General features: G+C 36.4%; 1 protein-coding gene across 1 annotated transcript in view; it reads right to left on the bottom strand.

The window, feature by feature from the left end:
• LOC114361989 (uncharacterized) overlaps window positions 1-25200 on the bottom strand; it is a 184111-nt gene that overhangs the window by 59238 nt on the left and 99673 nt on the right. Inside the window, exon 23 of the mRNA XM_028317225.1 lies at window positions 9725-9815. Coding sequence (XP_028173026.1) covers window positions 9725-9815 — 91 coding nt within the window. The remainder of the gene's footprint in view (window positions 1-9724; window positions 9816-25200) is intronic.

The following is a 25200-nucleotide window of genomic DNA, read 5'->3' as shown; positions in this document are numbered from 1 at the left end:
AATACGTTGTTTATTTTACACGCTTAAACGTTTGAAAGCGCCTGTATCAATAAGGCTTATATCAATTAATTAATTACAGTTCGTTTATTCAGAACGCTACTTATGTTATGCTTGCGTTAGCCAATTACGTATTGTTTGATTTGCAAATTTTGTGATGTTCTACAACTTCGTTTCTCAAACCAAGTATTTTACTTAACGTTAGATTTCTCGCGAGTTGGTTTAGAGTAAGAAAACACAAATAAGCAAGTTTGAAATTTGACGCGTATCTGAATATCAAGGTGATGGTAGTTTTGAATTCTACGCTTACGTTATAAGGTCTTGATTTGGCAGTAGTGGTTGTTAGTCCATCCATTAATAGCTTAGTGCCAACGTAGGGCAAAATCTGGCGAAGTCCTTAGCGATTGTAAAACTTGAACAAAAAGTGGTTCCAAATCGGCTTAACGATGGTGGAGGCCGTTACGGAGATGTATTCGGACCCACGTGCCCGGCCTGACAACAACTGGATCTTAATAGATAAGGATGTTCACTTTTTTTCACATATGTGAGGTTTTTATCGAATTTTTCATTTATGATACCTATCTGACAACAATGTGATAACTCAAACCCTAGGAAAATCTAGAATTAAATTCAGTCATCTTCGCAACTATACAAACAACTATCCTCAAATATCCTCAGACACACGACGGCCATGAAAGCATTAAAAGGTGGACATAATTTGATCGATTTACAGACAGTATTTTGACAGTAGAGTCGTACTTGATTGAATAACGTTTACCTATTCATTCAATGTTGTAGATTTGTATTATTTTATTTTTAAAGTCTTATTTACTGCCATGCTAGACGCAGAATCATCGCCAGTATAGTATCGATATCATAACAACACTAAAGCACATTTCAATTACAGCTTTCCTTCGACAAAGTTGTTTTATGAAACATTCACATGAAGCAATAAAACTTTGTTTTATCAAAATTGTTTTACTTAAATGGGACATTTATTACATTCCTATGTATTTAATGTTATTATGTCATTCCTAAGAAATTGATACACGGTATAATGGACATACTTGTACATAATGTTTTATACATATTATATGTGTGCGCTTGTAATAACTTATGCGAGTAAAGATAACAAATTTTTTGAGATTTTATCTCATGTGAAAAAGGAGAAAGATTGTTTCCAAGTTTGCATTTATTAAGTATAACGTTTTTATGATATTTTTGTCGATTTATGAATCTGACGGCTTCAATACCATCATGTTTAGATAATAATATAATGATGAGATATCAGAGAAATCAAGGACATTCCCAAAAATTATATTATAGTCGCGATAATTTAACTTTTTACTCAACCTAGCTAAGTAATATGGACTGCCGATTTGTTACCCCTAAAATAGCTTCATTCAAAATACACCAGGAAAGAATTTAGAGGCGAACCCATTAATAAAACTTGCGGAGAGAACTTCACGAGGCGGTGATTAATTAACCGCCTTCTTGTTTTTCCTTTGTTTGATTTATTAATTTATACAAATGAGTTTTTTTGCGTAAAATACAGAGGGCGTTGAAAATTATGGGCCATCCATCACTAAACACGATGAGTGAATTATAAATTTTAGTTTTGTTCTTAATGAACAATCATAAAAAGATATTTATTTCAATTTGTGGGGAAAAATAAATATTATGGGAAAATTGTATCACGATTTCATAAATTGAACGTCGGGCACAACGGGCAGGTAATAACTTATTGACCACCAGCTACCAGTACCTATTTACGCGGTGGAGGTTCTATAAATTAGAATTGTCTATGATCTGGTCAACGGCCAGAGTTGCGGTTTGTTCCCGATCACGTCCCTGATTTATGACGTCACTCTCAGCCGCGTTATGAACGAGACTAAGCGTAGTTTTTTTCACACGATCGGTGGAAGCTTATTCACACCACGTGGCTGGAATTTGGCGAGAAACTATACTTTGAAATAATCACACAAACCTCTGCTGCGTGCTGACAACCCTTGCTTTCTTTTAAATTATACATTTATGATGATTTAAACGTAGAATAACACGCGTTTTAATTAATTTGTGTACACGTGGAGCTAGCATAGAATTTTCTGTGGGACGCAGACTGTTCAAAATGAAACAACGGCATGTGTCAATGGTATTAACTAATTTGTCCGCTTTGTATTTCAGATTTGCCTGCGAGTATTATAGGAGAGCAAATTTACACAAAGCACATAATAATATTATAGTTCTAGCGTTTAAGACGGTGCCTGAGGTATGGGAGCGGCACGGGAGGGGTGATTTTGACATATTATGACGTAATCTTAGGCTGAGTTGCACCAACTTTCTTTATTTGACAGATCCATCCATCCTAGACTGTATCCAACTTTGACAAACGTCATAAAATCTGTCAAATTTCATACAAAACGCACCGGTTATTGTTATTGTTACGGATAAAATAAGGTGGTGCAACTCAGCCTTAGGCCCTTTTTGATTCGTAGTTAAAATAACCAATAGTCAAATTTGGCATAAAATATGACAAGTGGCTAAATATCAGAAAAAAATGTTTTTCGAACAATGGTTAGCTTGACTTTCAGTACATTTTTTAAATATTTGTTTATATTTTATTAATATTTAACCATTAGTAGCAAAATTTTACAATTAGTTATTTTAACTAACAATCAAAAAACTGGGCCTTAGTCTCGCTGACATTTGACATAACAAAAAACACCTTTCTGTGCCGCTCCCATACCTCCTGAGGTACCGATTTAGTTAAGCGCTACAGCAATAATGAGGGTTTTCGCGATTGAAAAATCCGCCAGATGGCAATACATAGACGGGAGGTCCAAATGCTGCATGATTGGTGGATTTTGACATATCTGTCAATGTCATGTCAAAAATAACAAATCATGCATCATTTGGACCTCCCGTCTACGTATTGCCCTCATTGTATAACAATGACGCGTAATCACGTAAGACACGGACGTTACACGACGGCACAGGTCCCCAATGGCTCTAATTGCTAGATTCGGCGGAACCTCATGGGTTCTGGATGTTAGTGGCCCAATCAAAAGTTATCTGCGGCCGCAGGTGACGCTTATTTGGCCTTCGCCGAATTAGAGCGTGTCGCGCTGTTCAATTATCGGATTACATTATTGGACTGGCCTGCATGGGTACCTATTAGTTGATAATACGCCATCGCTATACTAAGCACACATATAGATTAGTAGACTACTAAGCTCGGTTACGGGGGAATATTAATTTTATTTGATTTTTCATTACTTATACTTCAACCAGAAAAAAGGATCCATGTAATCGTTAGGGTATACTTGAAAGGAAGGAGAATACATTTTATAGAGCAAAATAACACAAGGGTGTTAAAACTCAGTGAATTGACGATCTTCTAGTTTTATAAAACTCATTTTGTTTACACCAAGGTATTTTATTCAATGATGCAACAATGATACATTCTCATCACCCCCGCAAGAAGTCTACAAAATTCATTCCATTTCATTCACGAGAAAATAGAAAAGCTGCAGCGCTTGCTTTTTACGAGGACTCTCTGTGAGACATAACAATAAAAAATATTCCACCCCCGAGTAGATTTGCGCGATGTGTCACGTAGGGCCGGCCATTCCGGCGAGTGACCCGGACAATGTGCGACAACATCGGGGCTCCGGGACTAAAATAGTGTCATAACTGATTATGTCCGACATAATCCTGACTCCTTGTTGTTGTTGTGTTCGCGTGATTATGTACTTGAGACTTTAATGCACTTGTTTATTATAACGGAAAGGTTCTTACGAAACTAATGTCAAGTAGCACGAATAGAATGCTAAACGTGTCTATTTCACCTACACGAATACGTAAAAAAAATATAAATGTCTCTATCACCCATTCTATCCATAACCGAGTTCTTTATAAGGTCTTTCTGCTCGTTTTCTCATAAGAATAGGCATAAATATAGTGATTATCAAAGTTTCTTATAATTTCATAAATAACAATCCTACAACTGTACATCTACAAACTGTATGAATAGAGGCCAAAAGTATTAAATATAGCATTTTCAGTGGTTGATACTGCAACCACACTTAGTTACAACTTTTGTGAGTGACTTTCCAAAGTCAGTGTCCTTTGATCAAAAATAAAAGAGAAGAATATTATTTCTAAAGGGCGGAGCCAGTGAGCTCAAAGCCACTATATCATAAACTTTGGATATTTGTTACTCAAGTAACATAAAATTGCAAGAATTGAAACTTCATTTAATACGACAATAAATCATTAGTACGAGTAGGTACTGTAAAATTAAAGCACAGAAATCATAAAATTCACAGTTGCCTCAATAAACGTCCATTGTTTTTGTGGCAGAATTAATTTGATTTCTCTAGCTAAGTATAAGACTTTCAAAATTTCGATAAAAAATCACCATAATATTTTATGAAAGTCAAACTTAATTTATTTATTTTTATTATTTAATAACAATACATTATTAGAAACAAAATATGCTTTTGCCACCAGTCTATTATAGTTATGACTTTACTTTGACTTCGTGCGATTTCGACGAGCCAATGCACTAGGGGGATAACTCAATTTAGGTAACATTTCTGTACATCACGCGACGCGGGCTCGCGTTTAATCTCCTCGTGAGTGCTTTATAGAGTTTACTGAAACTGCAGCAGCGTACAGTCAACAATAAGATTATCCTAGTTTACGAATAAAGGTGGAAATTCTGAATTTACTTAATCTTACTGATACTGAGTTTGGATCTCGAGACATCTTAGAGACATGTCTCTGTAATGACAAGAACTAAAAGACAATAATTTACGCTACCTCTAATATTCTGCTTGGCCCAAAGGTTAACTAGGAGTCAATGCCATTATGACATTAAGTTTGCCTTCTGTAATAATAATAATAATAAGCCCCGCAGGGCAGCTTTGTGGCGAGCTATTGGTGAGTAGCGACACCACGGGGCCAGTTGTTAATCCGAGTGCTCCCGAGAGTAGGTCAAGACCCTCGTCTTCGGCTTGCCGAAGTGGAATCCGAGAGGGTCTGCAGGACTTTCACCTCTGGCTTGCCTTAACCGGCCGGCCAGAGTGGAGTCACTAGAGCTATATGCTCCAGGGGTGGAAGTGTTAAAGGGCATAACGCCGCGAGTAACTTCGGAGAAAGCGCAGCACACCTCTCTACACCCCTGAGCTGGCAGACGCCAATGTTGCCCCTCAGTCCGGTTTATACGACCCATGACGCCAGGGGGGGCCCATTTAGTCGCTGGCTAGTCACCGCCTGCCATTTTTTCAGTCCGAGACTATGAACCAGGCAGGTGTCCCGTAGTCTCCATCCATAGCCCAGTAACCAGTCCATCCATCCTTCATCCATAACCCTAGTCCATTCTCCAATAACTGCAATAGCTCCTGTGCACAGGCTGGGGATGGTCTCTGGCTACATCCCATGATATAGTCGGAGACTAGATCCAGCATATACACCACTTTCACTTTTGTCGATTATTTTGCGCTTAAAACGGCCTCTACGTGTTGGATCTGTATCCCCACGCAAGCCTTATAAAGGACCGGGCCACTTTTGACCCGTGAGCTCCAAAGCGTACAAACATAATAATAATAATAAATACACTTTATTGGACACCAAAGATAAGAACAGAAAGAAAAGGAACACACAAGGTACAACTAGGCGGTCTTATCGCTATGAAGCGATCTCTTCCAGACAACCTATGGTGAGGATTCTGTAATGCTATAAAACTTTACATATTTATCCTATTAATATTATAAATGCGAAAGTTTGTGTGCATGTTTGTTACTCTTTCACGCAAAAACTACTGAACGGATTTTGATGAAACTTTATATTAGTATTATTGTTTATAACCTAGAATAACATATAGGTTATAATTTATGACAATCTGTGACAAACTAAATTTCACGCGGGTGAAGCCGCGGGCAAAAGCTAGTTAAATATAAAAGAAAGATGCTCTCTCCAAGGAAACTAACCCAATATGAACGGATGATACCCAAATAAAATATGTATGAGGAAGTTTCATAAAGTGACCTTTTCATATTTAATTCCATGAAAAACACATCAGATGTAATCAATAAGGTAAAACGTTCACTACGGATAAAATTTATCTATAAACACTATAAATTATGTCGTTGGTAATGAAATTAATATTAACAGCACTTGTTCATGACACTTTAGGCTATGCCTTTTACTTAAATCTTAATTTGTACGAGTATTTCGCTTTGCGCAATAAAATTCAATTAATCAACGAAAAACAATTCAATAATGATTTTAGAGATACGATAAGTAGTAAATTAAAGCTAAACCCTCGAGGTTAGAATTATTATTTGTCTCCATTCAAACAACTTTGTGCCCATTTTTATTTGGGGACGTAAACTTCGCCCTGAAATATCTCAGTGAATATTTTATGGGCCACACTGGCTGTCAAAATTTTCCTCTCACTTGATTCGAACCATTCCCTTGACACAAATATTTTTTGGCGTAAAGTTTATTTTTGTTTTACTTACACTTCTTTGGGTTAATACACTTTCGTGTTGTCTACAACACAATTTTGATTTGATCTCCTATTTCGAGTCAAACATTACTGTGTTCGATATTTTTTCATCTGTTGCAGTTCACATGAGAACAGGTCTCATTGCTGTTACCACGTTACAAAACGATACTCTTGTCTAGTTGCATTAAAATGGAACATCTATGAATAGTAATGTTATTTGTCAGAGGGATGTAGGGCACTAGTCCACTCTCCCACCACGATGATATCATGGACCTATAAAAAAAGGCGGACGGAACTCGCGCTACAACAAAACTGTGACACAAAATTTTGGCGTTTGTCTATTGTGTGAGTGAATTTAGGGATGCCATGTTAGCCAAAACATTTTACCCATTTATTTTAAGAAAAACATAGATCGGCAGATGTTACTTGGAAATGTAGACAGAATTATTCCGTGCCATTTTAAAAGGATGAAAGGTGTATGCGTTGAGGTAGGCGCGAAATTTTCAATGTTCAAATTTTCTTACATTGTTTGCAAGTCAGTGTGTCAGGGTATGTACATAATGTTGATCAAAAATAATTCACGCAGTTACAAATTACGAATCTTGTGTACATTATAATCATAATCTTATGCATCATCAATATATTGTTATTATCTCTGATAGATATTTTTTAACATACAACCTGACACTGACTTGCAATCAATGTAAGAAAATTTGAATTTCGCAGTTCCACATTTTTGGGAAGGATCAAATTTGCCTATGAAAATATATCCCATTAAAACACAATAATTATGATAAATTATTTTATTTCCATAGTATGCGTAATACATAACTAAAAAGTCCTAAAATCATTATTAATTTCCCATATTTCGGGTAATTTTCCCACGTAAATAACTGAGAACACTGGTCTTTGACGTATTATTTTTTCGAGTGAATGACGTTTGATTTCAATTAATTTCAATATTTTAATGTCGGGAAATAAGTGATTGGATTATTATTTTACCTGTGAAATGTGATTCCTTAATTTTTGTTTGTTCGAACAGAACGGTTTTTACACAATTTCATCACACAAGACATGTCGTATTCGTGTTGTTTTTTCGCTGCTTAAATGTGTCAACTGTGTGAAGTTTGCTCTCGAAGTGGTGTAACAGGGTGTGAATGTGTGCGTGCCGGCCTGTACGTACAGGCAAGCTGGTGTATCCTAATGTCACAGTATTTTGTTGATGAGACTCCGTCCGACTTTTTTTATAGGTCCATGGATGATATATTCACATCGCGTGAACACAGAAAATATTCACATTACCAAACAAAATGGGTATGTCGCAGTCGTGGAAACTATTCTTTAGTGTTGCAGCGTGTGTCTAATACTATCGATAACTTTTTGACCAGATAAGTATGTGTATGGTGTGGGGTTTTTCATTTAAGTAAGAGAAGTCATCTAATGATAGCCGACCACCATTAGTTAAGTTTGTTCGTTCGTTCGTTCGTTTCAGCCGAAGGACGTCCAGTGTCCACTGCTGGACAAAGGCCTCTCCCAAGGATTTCCACATAGGATGCGAGCGGCATTAGTTTGTACTAATAAAATAATTTAAAAATACAGATTTGGGTATCTCGTACTTTAAGAATTTATACTGAAGTTAGCTAGTCGAGCTAAAATGTAAGTATTTTTTTTTTAATACTGAAGCTACTGACCACGCCACTCTTGTGGCGGAGTTTTGGGCTGACACTGTGTAGGTTTGTTGTCGACACGAAAAGAAGAAAAAGAATACTGAAGCAAGAATTGCCACCGAAAATGACTGTGTTTGCGAACTTTTTGAGCGTTTTCAATCTACAGTTTCATGGTCGAACTTTTATCGACACTCGCCAGCACTCAGGCCAGACCAGACGTTTGGAGGCCGCACATCTTTATTTGGCGGGTCCCGGAGGAGGCGGCGGGCCTGGTGCCGTTAACGAACCCAACCTCCGACGTCCTCAGGTGTGCCGTGACGGGAGGGAACTGGTAAACAAACGCTGTGCCTGGTTTAATTAAGCTTAATGTAGCCGACTTTATTATCTAAGAGCGTATAAATGAAAAAGTCGGCCAAGTGCTTGGTTTAGCGCAGTGTAGTTTACTAAAGAAAAATGTTTTCAAGTTAATTCAAACTTCATTAGCTAATACCTAATATCATATAATGGATATTTTTAAATTATCACCGTTTTTTCAGACAAACGGAGAAATTAAGATTGTTGATAATTGGCCAAAATAAAATACTCATTAAAAATTGCGTGGTTTATTACCGTCACGGGGTTTATCTTTGCGACAACTTCCAAATATAAATATGCAAAAGCTATTACGTGATAACAAATTGCTTGCGAGGGCCTACATATACAATGTAGGGGCATTTGCATGATCTGTGCGTACAAGATACTACATCAGGATAGTTTAATTCAATGAATATGAAAATACATAGCAGTGTGTTTCATGTCACTTCAGTGGTTATGGTAAAAGTTTAATGTTATCTCTCGCTCAAAGACGTATAATACATGTCATGCATACTAGCATAGTCTTTGGGAGCCTACTTGCATAAAAAACGATTTGATTTGATGTAACAATCAATTTAAAAAGTAAAGCGAAGCGTCCACTCATTTCAGAAAGCTATTTTTAGGATTTTTATTTACTGGTAACTTGTACTGATAATAACGGGACTATTCCCACCTCTCGTTCCCACCGCTGCAACTTCTGTGTAGTCAGGATCTACAGCTTGACCGCCAATAAAAACCCAACAAGTGAAGGTCAAGTTAGTCCCGTGGTAAAGTTAAACTGTCATTAGACCGTAATGAAATTAATCAGATGAACATAGGAGGAGTTCGAAGTTAAGGTTCGACGTCCCTTCATTGCAAAGCGGATGACAGGTGACAAACAAAGGTATCATCATCATCATTTCAGCCATAGGACGTCCACTGCTGAACATAGGCCTCCCCCAATGCTTTCCATTAAGGGGATTATTGCCGATACTCGCCACGCTTGGCAGGCGGGTTGGCGAGCGCAGTTTTTTTAATAAGTTTCGCACGCAGACGCTGCTGCCCATCTCGTGCTACAGGATTTTGTCGCCTCTTACGACACGCCTCCTGTTGGCGGTGGGGAATTGTATTCTTTACAAGTATGTATTTTAATAAAGGTATAATAACCTTTAATATAATAATTGTTCTAATAACTAATAAGTGTATACCATACCAGCTTGCACCTCCTTTATTTTGTCCTCTTCCTGGAACATTTCCTCCACAGACAGCGGTTTCTGCGGCGGCTCCCCAGGGAGCTCTTCCTTCTGGAACAGGAATATTCCTTCATTGTTTATAAATAAACCGCAGGATTGGAAACAAATTAGCATAATATATTGGAGCCCCGTGAGAAAAGCGATGTATCGAACATGGGGTAGATTTTGCGAACATTAATAATGTGGGTTTTGATAGCGCTTCACAGGAACAGATGATGCTCGTGTCTATCATAATATGGATAAGTAGGAAGACATTTTTTCGTGTTAATGAATATTGAGTGTACAGAGACAGAGCTCTTAAGCTAACGATGTATTTTTAAAACTTGTTATTGATGGGATGGCCTAAATTCGTGAAGGAAGCCCTGGACAAAAAAATATAATTTAGGTTTATGTATTAAGTAAAGTAACAAAACTGATTAAATAAAGTTTATGTTCAGTAACTTACAAACTTTATATCGTTTGTAAAGTCTCTGAAGAGAAAATGCGATAAGTTTATAGTATTGAAAGTTTATCCGACCAGGTTTTCAATTCACAATCGTGCGAACCGCGGTCGGCGTCGGTAAATTGGTTTTCTTTTGCTTCGCTTTAAGACTTTGTGTCCAGATAAACTGCTATTGGCGTTTTCAAAATTATGTCAGACTTCTATGCTATGATTAATATTAAAGTTTCACATTGCATAATTGAATAATTTAAACAGGTTTTAACGCGATACGCGGATAGAATAATATTGAATTGATTAAATATTGACTGGAGAGTCAGCCTGTGGCCACGGCCGGTGCAACCCGGTTGAAACGTCAGGCAAATACAGGTAATATTACAATATTAATACGTTAAAACTTGTTTTATTTATTCTATGCTATGATCTTTTTTGCAAAGAGTTTAAAATATTTTTTTTCCAACACGAGCGATTGCGATGCCGACACTCATACGTCAGCTCAGAATGATAGATAGGAATCAAACGAAAGCTGACCGTAAACCGATTTCAGGGATTGATGGCGGATGTGTGGGGATTTATTGACGCGCCCAAAGTGGAATCTAAGGCCATAATGAGAATCGCCATCGCTTTTCGATTTGAACATTATTCGTAAATGATCCGAGTCCAGGCTATACGAGTACCTACCTACTATCTAATCAGCAATAATGGCATTTAGCGAATAAATTAGGTGCCTACGTGAAATAGGTACCTACTTGAATCGAAGGTTTTGTTAATAACTATAGAGTTGCGACTATTGCTACTTATCATTATTTGATAATAATCACACTAATATTATAAAGGCGAAAGTTTATGAGTGTGTATGTTTGTTATTTCTTCACGTCTATCCAGCTGAAGCAAATTTAATAAAACATGGTACGAAGTTAGCTGACACCCTGGATTAATACATAGGCTTCGTTTTACCGCGGGTAACACCGCGAGGCACAGCTAGTAATAAGTAAATGTGATAGTTTTAGAGCTCATATTCAGTATAGTAAAGGTCTATTTATAAGTGTGAACGTTATAGGTAGTGATTTGTTTGAAATAACAAAAGTTTGAAGGCAGCAGCGCGTGACTCGCTCCAGCCCGCTGCAAACTGGAAGCCACTTTTTCAAACTTCGCGTCAAACCCAAAGACTTCTGCGAACTTCGACTATGCTTTAAACAATGGCTTGACTGTGACTTACATTTCTAAAGAGTTGTATCTTCTATTCCTAGCCTTTTGACTATTTGAAAGGAAGAAAGGAAAAATAAGTTTTTTGCAGTAGGTATTGTATAGTACCTAGCGACTAAAAGCTACCGGATTCATATTTTTAATAATTTTTCTTGTTATGAAAAAGTTACTTAGTCGTAGATTATTATAATGCCGGGGGTCTCTCTCAAAATACATAGACGGGAGGAAATAATTATAAACGATTCATGACTTCATTTTATTCGTGAATAAGAAGTTAATGTGCTTAGTTTTATTGGATAGTAGCGACCGTCCGCGATTTCATATGCGTGGATTCTGTTGTACCCCCTTAGGGGTGGAATTTCTTAAAAACCGTTCTTAGACTTTCAAATTTGTAGGCGTTATATTCTCTGAGATTTTGTCAGTGACCTTTCGCTTTTATGTATTTAGATATTTTTTGGAAAGTTATTTAAAATAATATTAGGTATATCATCGGTTAATTAAAAACCAGGTCAAGAGGAAGCATTTATGCTTAATGCAATAAACATTGCAGCAACTGAACTTCTAATCCTAGTTATACACAGTTCAAGCGCAGTCAAAGCCCCTTGCGCTCAGTGCGCCGATATTTTCCAATTCATAGCAAACTAAAGCCAATCTCTCAAACTGCATCTCCTTTGACAAACTTTGAGGGTGTTTCGATAAGCTTTCGTATTCGAGATCCGATATTCTTGAGTGATATTAAATCCTGTAACCGGTAGAAGCGTCTATAATTCCATTTTCAAATTCCATGTGCAAAAAGAAGCTGGAAAAAATCTCTATTTACTTTAATATTTTATTTTACTCATGAAATGTCATCATCATCATTTCAGCCATAGGACGTCCACTGCTAAACATAGGCCTCCCGCAATGATTTCCACAATGGCCGGTTGGTGGCGGCGTTAATTCGCGCCTTCCCACTACCTTTATGAGGTCGTCGGTCCAACTTGTGGGTGGGTACCGGAAAGGTACGTGGCCTCCACTCCAGAACCTTGCTGCCCCATCGGCCATCAGTTCTGCGTACTATGTGCCCTGCCCATACCCTGCCTTTACTCAAGTTATCACAAGTAATACGGTAACACGTATATGAGTATTTCTCAAAAAAAATGTACATTTTGAAAAAAAAAAGTATGCTTTGAAACAGTTCAAATGTTTTATATTTANGTCCTAATAAATAAGTAGGTAATTAGTAATTATTTTTCTACGTTTTAGTGTAGGTTTTTTGGAGTCGGTTTTATTTTTTTTTATAAATTTTACTTATTTCTTGCTTTTTAGTTCACTAATTATTACCTTGATGTTACCACTGAAGGTAGGCAGTACACTGAGACCAAAAAAAATTGGTTCATAATCGGCGGAGATATTGCGTATAAAAAAGTTCATCCCCAATTTTCCACCCTTGGGGGTGAAATATTTTCTTTAAATTCGCATGAAACCACCCTTTTAACACTGCAGTACACGCGCCCCTTTTTTTACACGAATACACGCGCGGCCTACTCTGGTAAGCCAATTTAAAATCACTGTAAATCAGTTTGTAAGCAATTTATGAATAGAATAATTATGTAAATGATAAAAGTGTTTATTATAGTTATTTTATAATCAAATTTTCTTTATAAAAGTATTTGGGATCAAACATTATAAACAGATTTAAAAGTTGTAAATTTTTTGGACCAAAATTGCTCTCTGAGACCAACATTAACAAAAAAAAAATTGACTGAAAAAATATGATTAGTTTTTTATCTGTCATAGTATTCATGACTTTCTACTGCCTGGTACATGGTGTAAATCCATTTGTTGCAAGTCTTTCATATTTTTTTTGTCGAGTGATTTCGGGCTTTTGAGTAGACCCGCAGTTTTGACGGCCAATTTTAGAAAAGTGCGCAGGCTCTAGCGACCCAAGCTTTACTGGCTTACTGACAAATTTAGTAAACGAGGCTTTCCTGGAATGCCAGCTCTCTGGCGCAAGTTTTCAAAAAGTTATAGCGTAAAATGTTACCCTGGTCTACTATAGTAGTCCGCACGTGTACTCTAGTGTTAATGATACCTATTAACAAAAAAATAATCGTTCAAATTGGTTTATAATCGGCGGAGATATTGCGTATAAAAAAGTTCATCCCCAATTTTCCACCCTTGGGGGTTGTTTTTTTTATTATTAAATTTAAATGGGACCACCCTTGAGGTATTACCTATACGCCGAAAAAAGATTTGTTCAAATCGGTTTATAATTGGCGGAGTTATCGCGTAACAAACAAAAAAAAAAAAAAAAAAAAAACATACGGGTCGAATTGAGAACCTCCTCCTTTTTTGAAGTCGGTTGAAAAGGATTGGGTACTATCTGCTTTACAGAAGTGCCACCAGCAAAAATTATCAAATCATTTAGATTACGTTTTTATGTGATTACTTCTTTTGTTTTTTTAGGAATGCCGCCAAAAACCAATGCCGAAAGGCAAAAAGCTTACAGAGAACGACTCAAAATGGATAAACATGATGGAACAAAAATAATTTTATTAAAATAGTATGAATGATTACTCCCTCATTTTATTTCTAACCCCTTAATATTACCCCGTATTTGGGTGCATCCTTACAAATATTTCGAATTGAATAAATGAAGAGCATTCACAATATTTCGCCAATGTATAACAAGCCTTATGGCCTTACTATTTCGTTACTACCGTTTCGTTACGTACATTTTTTTTGAGAAATACTCATAAAATATCATAGTGCAGAATAGTCTCGACTACGCTAACTTGTTTTACAAGCAAGAGGTCTTTGATAAAAACAAATGTTCAAGTTTGATTCTCGTAGTACGGCAGCTTCATTGGCGATAGTCGGCGACATTTTGTTTTGATTGCAAAACTTTGATTGCGAGGTAGTTATTACTCCCCAGGCAATAAGTTATGTCTATGTGTTGTTGAATTTTAGACCAAACGTATTATTATAATTTACCCAAAATAAACGTAACATGGAGTTGGTGGTTAGGTGTGCATTTAATCACACAACCGGGACATAATTTGATACATAATCCACGTCATGTGGGTGTAATAAAAAACATTAAAATTTAAATTGATTGTCCCACGTGGCGTCCGCGTCATTTGCATTTTTTCTACATTCGGTAACGGATAATATGCAAATGTGCTAATACGTACCTAAAACGAGCCAAAATTTGACTAACAGACAGGAATGATAAAATGAAGATAAAATTATAATAGAATACTTACTGAATTTTCAGTTGTAAAATGTAGTTACTATGAAGTGATTTCAGATAAGCCTTGGATTGGATTCCTTTAAGTTTTTACGAGCTTGCGTAAAAACTTATAGGAATCCAATCCAAGGTGGCATATTATAAACGAGTTTTATCGCCAACCCTTTTTTGTTCGCGCAAACGACCCTTACTTCAGCCGCTCCGACATTAGAAACTCCACTTAATACCAGATCTATTCCCAAATTTGCAGTTAAAAGTTTGAGCTGAGCTCGTTAGATGTCCGCAGGAGGATGGATGAGGCGAATCCGACAAGTCATTTAGTAGATCACACACATAACTTTACCAAATCCCGATCATTTATATACCTTTCCAATATCAAGCATTCCCGAGTAAATTTTTCACCATTAGAGGGTGATTTCGACTGTAAAATATTCGTTCTCGAATATAAGACGACCTTTTTTAAGCCCTAGACGAAGTATTTATATAACCTAATCTATTTCATATCAAAATAGAGTAATACATTTAGGAAGCCGTTCACCCTCTACGAAAACGAATAAGTACACAGTCATTTTACGGTAAAGCCGTCTGATAAGGTTAAAAAAATATAAATCTTTATATCGCGATTGAGTGGAGCGTGGTGGTCGCCTGTTCATGTAAATTACGTTTAAAAACTTGTAATTTACAATATCATTTTATTAGACTACAGGTTTAAACTCGTTTCCAGTTATATTTGGTAAAATACATCAACATAATTGTATTTTCCCCGGATTATAAGTGAAGTATCGTCCACGTTCACTTGTTTCAAGTGCTAAAAGCTTTTATTCGCTGTGTACATTTATCTCGGAAGCTCCGGGAGAGCTTCTCGAAACGTTGCTTTTTGCTCTTGATGACACATTAGGGCAAGCCTCTTCAATTATGTGAAAAAAATAGCATTGACGTGTAATTGGGGAGTTTTTTTTTCAACAGCATTGAAGTAGTTATAAGGAAGTTCATTTGGTATTACTAAGAGTGTTATACCTTTTCTGATCAATATTTGACTGGTAGAGAAAGGTCCTTAAATTCACAATTTATCACAAGTTTAGTGACTCAACATTAGCTTAAGGTGCCTTTGGTGTTTTTAATATGAATAAGGCATGATGTATTTTAAAACGAAGCATACTTATACGTAATCTCATCTTTTTATATGACAAAATTACAAAATAGATAATATAAACTTAATGTTATGTTGGATATGGCTTGAATCTTTCTTTTTACATTATTATGCCTAACGTAAGTGGCTCTTAGGACAAAATGATGTTATTATGTTTCAGCCAAGATATGAATTTCATAAAAATACAAAATTTTGTTGTCGTTATTATAGAACAAAGATGCCTACTTAATTACAATATTCTCGAGAAAAATAATCGATAGGAGCAATGAACTCATTTTAACACCAGCTATAAGCTGTTCGGATCTCATAGGCTCACAAAGCTAGCGATAGAATGTCTTGCCAATAGCAGGCGATATTTCTTCATTAAACGTGAGACGTGATGAATTATTTACGAGCATCCATATGAATGAGAACCCGTTGTTTGTCGTCGGCCCTGTCGTGCTGCAGGCACAACGGCCCGTTTTGTAGCGGTTGCTCTCTGTACAGCCTCAGTAAACATCCACAGCACCTTGAGCGTAAGTTAACCTTATATCATTGCCTTTACTCTGATCTAGTAAGAGCGATTTACCACCTCACTGTAACGTGAGGAATGCGTGTAGGTATAAAAGTGTTTTTTAATTAAACTAGCTGCAAAATCAGTAAAGTAAAGTTAAAGCGAGTTATAAAGACGGCCGGTGACTCGTTCCGTTCTAAATATCTGAGTTTCCAACACCGCTACTTTTGTACATTTATTGAGAAATGAAAAACAAAACTCAAAGGACAGTTAAATGGGTATTTTCTTGCCTTTTAATAAAATCACAACATAATTGAACTTCGTAAATCAAAAAAATAAAAGCTTGTAACAGTAATTACCTGCCTACTTAATTTTCTATTACTTCGTCTGTTCACCGGCATTTGGAATATGAATAGCAGCGACACTCGTAAATTGTATTTTCAATAATTTCCCAACGTTTTCCAGTCATTTCTTTGAAAATGAATACCAATTCCATATTTCACGCGAAAATATATCCCGAATAAAGCTTTTATTCGCACTCGCCGTTGTTTGTGGATCTGCGAAAATCTGTAATAGTTGGGATACGAGCATTCCGGCTTTGTGTTTACAAAGCAACGGAATTGGGGCCGTTTTGTTTTAAGGTTCCCTGGAACAAAGTTTCTTCAACTGTTTAGGTCGTCATTCTTTACAACCGTCCAAATATTTCTTTGGACTTGTACTTTTACCTTTGATCACTTTACAAGAGTGACTTTCTTTGAAATAATGTTTTAAGTAAACAGTCGATGTATTTTTAGCAAGAACTCCACCAATATTTTACGCTAGCTTTATAAAAACCATGTCTATTTTTCATGTACGAGTACATAATGAGGTCTGCCAACTCTTGGGAACCCAATATTGTTAATTTAAGTGAATTATTTCTTTGAAGTGTTAATTATTAAAAATCTGAAACGTTAAAATAGCGGTATCGTTAAAATAGCCAATGAGCTGCTGTCATAGTGACATTGACGTAATGTCAATGTCACACGAGAATCAAACGTCAGAATAGAGGGACGCGCGGAGACGACTCCGCGCGCTTTTGTGCTAAATGATGAATTGTATTTAAAATAAGGCAATAAGGGAGAGTCCGCTAATTTGGACCAGTTTTTTTCAATCCCATTTTACACATAGTTTTCTTTTGTTTTTGCTAATGTCCATGGTATATAATAAAAGATAAATTATTCAACTTACTATTTCATAAGTATTAATTAACATGATTGTTGTATATTTAGCACAAATCAACAAAATATGAGCTCAGAGCTTCGGTCCAATTTAGCCAACCGGTTCGATAATTTGTACCACAGGGTTACTAAATTGGATTTCAATAAATTTCAAGCCTATAAAAAAACTATGGCAAAATATTATACGATACATTCTTAACAAATTAGGAAACGAAAAGGGACAGTAGTTAATAACATAGACAATCGATATTGTTTTACACGTTATCACGATTTTGAGTACAAGTTTTGTAATTCCAATTATCGTAACGCACACTTGTACCTAATCTACTTTGCCAGTATTTTGCTTTCATTTATTGTTAGTCAAACATAATTACGCTATTATAACTTCAAAATATGATTTACTAAAAAAAAATTCAAAATCCTTTGGTAAAGTTCCATACAACTTGATGTGGTACAATTTAGCCGACTAGGTGATAGTGCTTTTAAAAAATCGGTAAAAAATATAGCTTATAAATATCGAAAAATGTTTCAATCCGCACTAATTTACGCTTGTAAATAATATATTAGAAACACCCTGTGATTAAATTTAACAAAATTACAAACTAAACATGCATTGTCAAAAGTTACTTGAAAACAATGAAAAAATACTTTTCAAAATAAAACACACGTGTTTGTTGTCACAGCAAAAACCACATGGCCGATATTAATTGAATTTAGTTGTGTATCGCTGAGTGTTGCAATTACAGACATTCAATAAATAGTTTACGAAATATGAGGGTGGTACAATTTACCCGGCGGTACAATATACCGAACTCTCCCCTATAGTGTGAAAGTTGAGTATTCAGTGTTTTATTTATGAAAATAGATCGACCGGCCCTATAATAGAAGCTAGATGCAGCAACTAAATATCTATACCTACTCAACACCACATAGTACGAATAAGTTACACGTCTGTTACATCCGTTATTTTGATAAATGCCACGCTCCACAAGATTGCTTTACTATGATTTGCTTACAATTTATTACTTTAAGTAATAATATTCGTATAATATTCGTTTGTGAATTCGCTCCTCTTTTCTTTCTCATTATTACGAGTATGACAAAAAACGTGCAGTGAGGACGAAATGGTAGAATTCATATCATTCCACTTCTCCACTCAAGCGGAATGAAGACGAGCAATCTAAAATGCGTTCAGCGTGTATAATCCTCGAGGACATCTCCTTAGCCTCGTATCTTATAAACAGCAAATTTCATATTTCAGATGACTCCCGTGTGGCCTCTATGCGTCATTTCCGGTTTTGTCAAATGGTCCAACGTTGAAGCTTTAAGCGGGTTTAACGATTGTCGCCCTCACTTTATTTATAGAGTTATTTCTTTTAAAAGGTTCAGTTACTTTTGGCTACGGAACTCATAACTCCCGGCGGCCAACAAACCCTTGCCATTTTTATGTATCGCTCAGGTCATCTATTTGAGGCCGACCCTTTTTACGTCTTTTTAATGTCGTCGATGCGTGTATTTCACGCTATCCTTTTCGCTTCAGTGTTAAATACGAGTGTTTTAAGTGTTGCAAATTGAAGAAAATAAAGAAATGCGAAACATTTTTACTTTTTATTTCAGAATAATAAACGTGGAATGAACCTTTTAAAAATGGTTCATAGCTACTCGTTGGTTTCTTTAAAAGTTAAGCGAGTAATTTTAGGATAAAAGCAATTACGGGAAAGAGTTTAATATATTTTCTAAATAAACATTTTAATAAAACAAAACTCGAAAAGCCGGTCCGCCCAAAAATGAAATCGGAATTAAGAGTCTATATTTATTTTTGGAAATTAACAAATTGAATTTGAAGTCCTTAGGTTAATTAAAAGATAATGAAATGTGTATCCAGTTAGCTCTCTTATGAAATTATGTAGCATGAATTTAATTTCACAGCGTAATTCCCATGAATATCTTGCTTTTGTCCTGCACCAAGCTTAGCGTGTGAATAAACGCGCACAAAGCAAAAACAGTTTGCCTCACTTTAAAAGCAACATCCTTACACAATTAAAGTCTAGGCATGCTCTGTGTGTAAAAATATTTTTATGCAAATAACAAAAGCCATTTTTACATTCAGCTTATTAAATTCTGCTAACTCACAATTAGTACTAATAAGCATTAGAGTCGTGTAAAATATGTGCAATGTTATTGAGGCAAGCTTAAAATCATAAACTTAATATTCCTTTGGAATAGAGCAACAACCACGAGCTGTCAAACAAAACTGATTTTGGATGCACTGAACCAGTCACCACGTTTCTGAAGCACCATTTCTCATAAACATCCACCATTTACCACTCACGTAAAGTAAGAAAAAATATCAGAGCTCATTATTTTTAGCGTGCCAATGAGTGCTAGCGAACTGTCAAATAGTTGCAAAAAAGGTTCTGTTTGACGTGACAGCGACGGCATCACGCATCTCTTTTTATCACACAGTGTTGCTGCTAGTGACATCTCGCTCGCTCATTTCTTTGTTGCTCTATTCCGCTAAGTATATTAACTTGATGGTTAAAACTTAGTCAATTACATGAGTTGGCTCGCTTGCACCTCGAAGCTTTGAAGCTTGAAGCAATCGCAGTGAAAGCATTCTATCGTCGCGGCGCCGGCGCGGGTGAATCGGCAAGGTCCTGCGAGCCGCGCCGTCTGTGCGTCACTCAATAGTGATGACAACACTCGATGATCTATCGATACTTTTGATACGCTAATATGATTTGTTGCCCAGCGTGTAATAATTAAATTTTAAATCAAATTTCCGGGACCATTGTATGGATATGGATTTAGTACTCGACATGGGAATAAATTACTTTGTGCATATTGTAAAATAGCCGTCTCTTATGTCAATCATACTTTCGAGGGCAAAAAGTAAGTCCGTTCAATGTTTGTATACTAGTGTTCCATCAATGCATCGATAGTAGCAAACATGACATCACTAGTAGTGCATTTGTAGAGTTATTTGAAATACTCTCATGAATTTTAAAAATATTCTGGCAATTCTTTGAACAAACATCCAATGGACGCGCAGAAACAGATACGCGTGGAAATTAATCCCGGGTTTGTTGCACAATCAAGAGCAGAAACGGTAGAATGGATGAACACTTTTAAAACAATGAATAAATACAAAAGTGGATCAGTGGTTTTGTTTCAGCGAGAAAACCAACCTTTTAAATTCCAGAGTTGGGAGTTTCACTAGGTAAGAATACTTTGCGGAATATTTCAGAATAGATGTAAAATATACTAACTGTAATTTACGCAACTTTTAAAAACTTTAAATCTTTAGATTACCCGCTAATGAAATTCCAACGTAGGCTGGCTTTTTATAAATACCTTTCAGTAATTTTGTTTGTGTAAAAGTACCCATTCATATCCACTAACGCTGGCGTTTATAGCAATATTAACTTAGATAAATATAAGAAAAATATTTAAAAACCATGCACAGTGGTTATTTTGAAACAGCACGTGACTTTAATCTTTATCCTTTATTTTTTCAGGTAAGCCGACCACCAGTCGAGGCCTGCAGTGGCCGCAGGTTTCGACCACAGTGACATATTTTTGAAACCTCTCTGGCAGTGCGCCGCATTCATTGAAAAAGAGGCGCGTTGGCGAGTGTGTCTACAGAAAAATTCACAATATGTTCGGGCCTCTAGTTCGATGACTAAAACTTAGACAATTTTGACTATTGAATGAATCGCACAGTGTAAATACACCTACTATTTATACCATGTGATTGTTTCAATTTGGTTGGTAAGCTAAATCATGCTTTTAGTCTCTTTGAAATAACTTATTTTGATAATTACGTAAAACTGTTCGCAAATTATTTGCGCAAAAACAAACAAGAGCAGAAACCGAAGGCCTCTTTTCCTGAATGTCAGTGGCGTTATTTTTGGGTCACGAATATTTAAAGCATAAAGAAATTCAAATAACAGCCCTGGAGAGTAACTTGATTTCAGAAGTCTACTGGTGTTTGCGACGTTACTTTCGTCTGTCAACAGGTCCCTTGGGGCCAGTAGCTGTTTGCCACTCCATGCTTAATACGTGCGGACCTTCAGCGAAATTGCTTCCTGTATACGACCTTTGACACCTTTGTAAAACGAAATTCCTTGAAGAAAGGTGGAAGGACTTTATTGATCTTAAGTGCCACTTGTGGTCTAAACTGATCTTTATTGATCATAAGTGCCACTTGTGGTCTAAACTGAATAAATATTTTTGATTTTTTGATTTTTTTTTTTTGATTTTCTTACCTTTTCAAAATCAGTGGGTAATGAATTATTTTGAAGTCTTTAAGAACCACGATTTGAGAAAGTAAATTATTCCTGTCATTTAAATAAGCTTCAGCACATTTTTCTTGTAACATTATTCCCACCGTGACGTCACGGATATTTCCCCTGACGGATGATTGTCCAATTCACGTAATTCTCAAAATTAAATAACTTTTACTGATATTGTTTCCAGGATTTTTTCTCTCTCTTAATTATACATACTACAGCGCAGTAAAACAATGACTCTACGATATTTGTACTGTAAAGAAACTTACGACCTTTAACTTTTATAATGTTATTTTATAAATGTTTTAACCACCAAAAAATACATCATACATCCATAGTAAATTCCAATTAAAACGTTTCATTTGTAACCAATTTAAATTCATAGTCGATAAAAAGTCCTATACATTCTAAATGTTGTATCAATAATAAAATAACACTTTAGGAAGGTTGGTGTCATTATTTTCTTTGAACGTATCGTCATAAAATATAAATTCAACTCGAAAAATTTTTATAGCGCCATAACTGAAACTGTTAACAAGCTGGTTTATGTTATTAATAAAATTATTTATTATCATTGTCCGAGGATAAAATTTTACAAGGCTATTTTACGGCTGTCGTAATGACAGATTAATTTATCAAATCTTTTGTGGAGTGTGCTGTTGAGGATTCAATTATACCGACATACAGATGGTCTAATTCTGTGTTTTTGTAGTGAGATAGACAGTCAAAATAAAATACCTAATGAAATTAAATATGTAGTTTATTCAGTAAATACGCCATTTCCAGGGCACTTATAAAAAAAGTTAAATATGTTAATTTGTTAAGGGAGAGCGACTCCTTCTGGCACAGGTGCCATTGCACTTACAAGAAAGAGTCCACCTCAAATCCCATTAATTGTTGTTGTTAACGAAATAAACATTTTTCATTTTAATTTTTCATTTTCATTTTCATTTTCACTTATGCACGTCCCAAATAAATCTTGCCCTACCATCACTTAATGGGCTGGTGCTGAGAAGAAGAGCCGGAAGAAACTCAGTCACTTTTGTCACCTTTGTCAGTAATTAATGACCAATTTCATATCTTATTTAAAGACTTTCAGGATAAAAAATTGGTATTATCCCTGAAAAGCGGGGAGCTATAGACATTTATAACTGAATGAATAATGTGAGCAATCGCCAAACACTTCAGGTAAGTAAAATTCTTTAATACCAAAACATAAAATGTAATCTCATACAAAGCATCATTGTATCCAGACAAATTGTTCTTTTCCCCCATAAAAGGTACGCGTATCGTAGAGCACAATCAGTACAGGTTTTATTAAATACTGTCCTATCTCAAATACGTAGAGTTCAAAATGGTACAAAAGGAAAGGTGATTTTTTACGGGTTAATGATGTGATCGTAAACGCACCCCCGTGCGTTCGGCAATCGATGCTGATTTCTTGGATGGATTTTATTCCTTCAGAATGAAGATCGAACACAGTATAAGATATTTACGCATCGTTATTTTAAAAAAATGCCCATGTGGCAGCAAGGTTTTAGAATGGAGGCCGCGTACCGGACAACGCAGTGTGGGACGTCCACCCACAAGGTGGACCGACGACATCATAAAGGTAGCAGGGAAGCGCTAGACGCAGGCCGCTACTAATCGATCAACATAGAAAACATTGGGGGAGGCCTATGTTCAGCAGTAGACGTCCTATGGCTGAAATTATGATGATGATTAAAAAAAACCCGATGGATTAGCAAGCTTAAGTGGCAATTGGCAGGGCACATAATACGCAGAACTGACGGCCGATGGGGCAGCAAGGTTCTGGAGTGGAGGCCACATACCGGAAAACGCAGCGTGGGACGTCCACCCCCTGATTGGACCGATGACCTCAAAAAGGTAGCAGGAAATCGCTGGATGCTGTCCGCTACCAACCGGGCGATGTGGAAATCATCAGGGGGCGTCTATTTTTAGCAGTGGACGTCCTGTGGCTGAATGATAATGATGATGATGATTTAAAAAAAAAGACAATTTAACTGTGGGTCACATCACGACCAGATTGAAATTCGAGGTCAATATGATGACAAGGTAAAGTTGCAACCACGAATTCAAATTATCTTTTATAACGAAGCATCAATTAAAGGCTAAATTGGTCACTTTATACGCCTAAAAGGATTAAGACACAAAATCCTCTTATCTAAAATGCCAGACAGGACCAGCCGACAGGTTTTCGACTAATTGTTGGGCTTTCACCTGTTGCCTGTAATTTTCACTTTTACTTAAATAACTAAAGTTAACAGATAAGACTAAAAGCATATTCAAATGAGATGTACTGCAATAGTACGGTGGTCATGAGGCTGCAAAGATTATTATGATTTAATTGTGAATTGGACGAAAACTGAATTTCCCAGGTCTCACAGTGAGCGTGGACGTACAGGGTGACACACGAATCAATCCCGGAGCTCTATTCAACTATGTGCGTTCGATTTGCTGCTTCACTTAAGCAAGCGTCGTTTGTGAATACGGGCGTTAGTTACATCTCTTATGAAAATTGTGACAATACCGTGTCTGAGCAGCAGGATTAAACTTTTAATTTGCGAACTTCATAGTAGGCCACTACATTCAATTCTATGTAGGTTGTGCCTCACTTAGCGTTGTAGTAAGTTTGACCGCGGGTGGATTCTGCCCTGCTAATTGGGCTGCGTCGTTCCGGGCAACGGCTCCCGCGAGACGCTGTTATGGATACAGTCTGGAGCTCGCATGCTCGTGGCCATTAGAGAACTTGCTTCAACAGACCCAGCTCCAAATGTGCTGATGAGTTTGCGGTGCGAAATACGTACAATTCGGAAACTAACATAACATACATTTCTCTAATAAGCAACTAGTTTTGGCGGAAATTTGATATTATTGTTGAGAGTCTAATGTTTGCTCTTAGCTTTTATTATAGCACAACATCTCTTGGATAATAAAATAGTGAGAAATGGACAAATCCACATCGTTTTGCTTAAATTTTGATTAATTGATGCAGGAGTTTGTGCTTGTACTTTCAATCGGTTTGTGAGAAGGGAGAACAATAGATTCGAAATTGAAATTAGAAATTCTGGCCGCAGAGCCGATTCTAATTTATAACAGCTATTATAATCTCTTCGACGCTATCGACAAAGAAAATTAATAGTTTTGAGATGTGATTTTACTAAACTTATTCTGAAGCTTGACTAGCATTCAATATTTTGAACATCCATTAATCCGACAAGCCATTCGTTTCCACGAGACTTGCCATAAAACAAAACAAAAGTTGGAGTAAAAAGTTAGAGGCGGCGACAAAACTGCACGAAGTTTTGTAAAGACGAAGCGTACAAAGCGAGACAGTTTTCAGAACCACGAGAACGACCAAAAAAACAGGCAAAGCTCAAATCGAT

Source organism: Ostrinia furnacalis, unplaced genomic scaffold (assembly GCF_004193835.3).
Source record: "Ostrinia furnacalis isolate ACB-3 unplaced genomic scaffold, ASM419383v2 OfSCF0388, whole genome shotgun sequence".
Lineage (NCBI taxonomy): Eukaryota > Metazoa > Arthropoda > Insecta > Lepidoptera > Crambidae > Ostrinia > Ostrinia furnacalis.
Note: the sequence above shows the minus strand (reverse complement) of the source record. Positions and strands in the feature narration are given on the sequence as shown.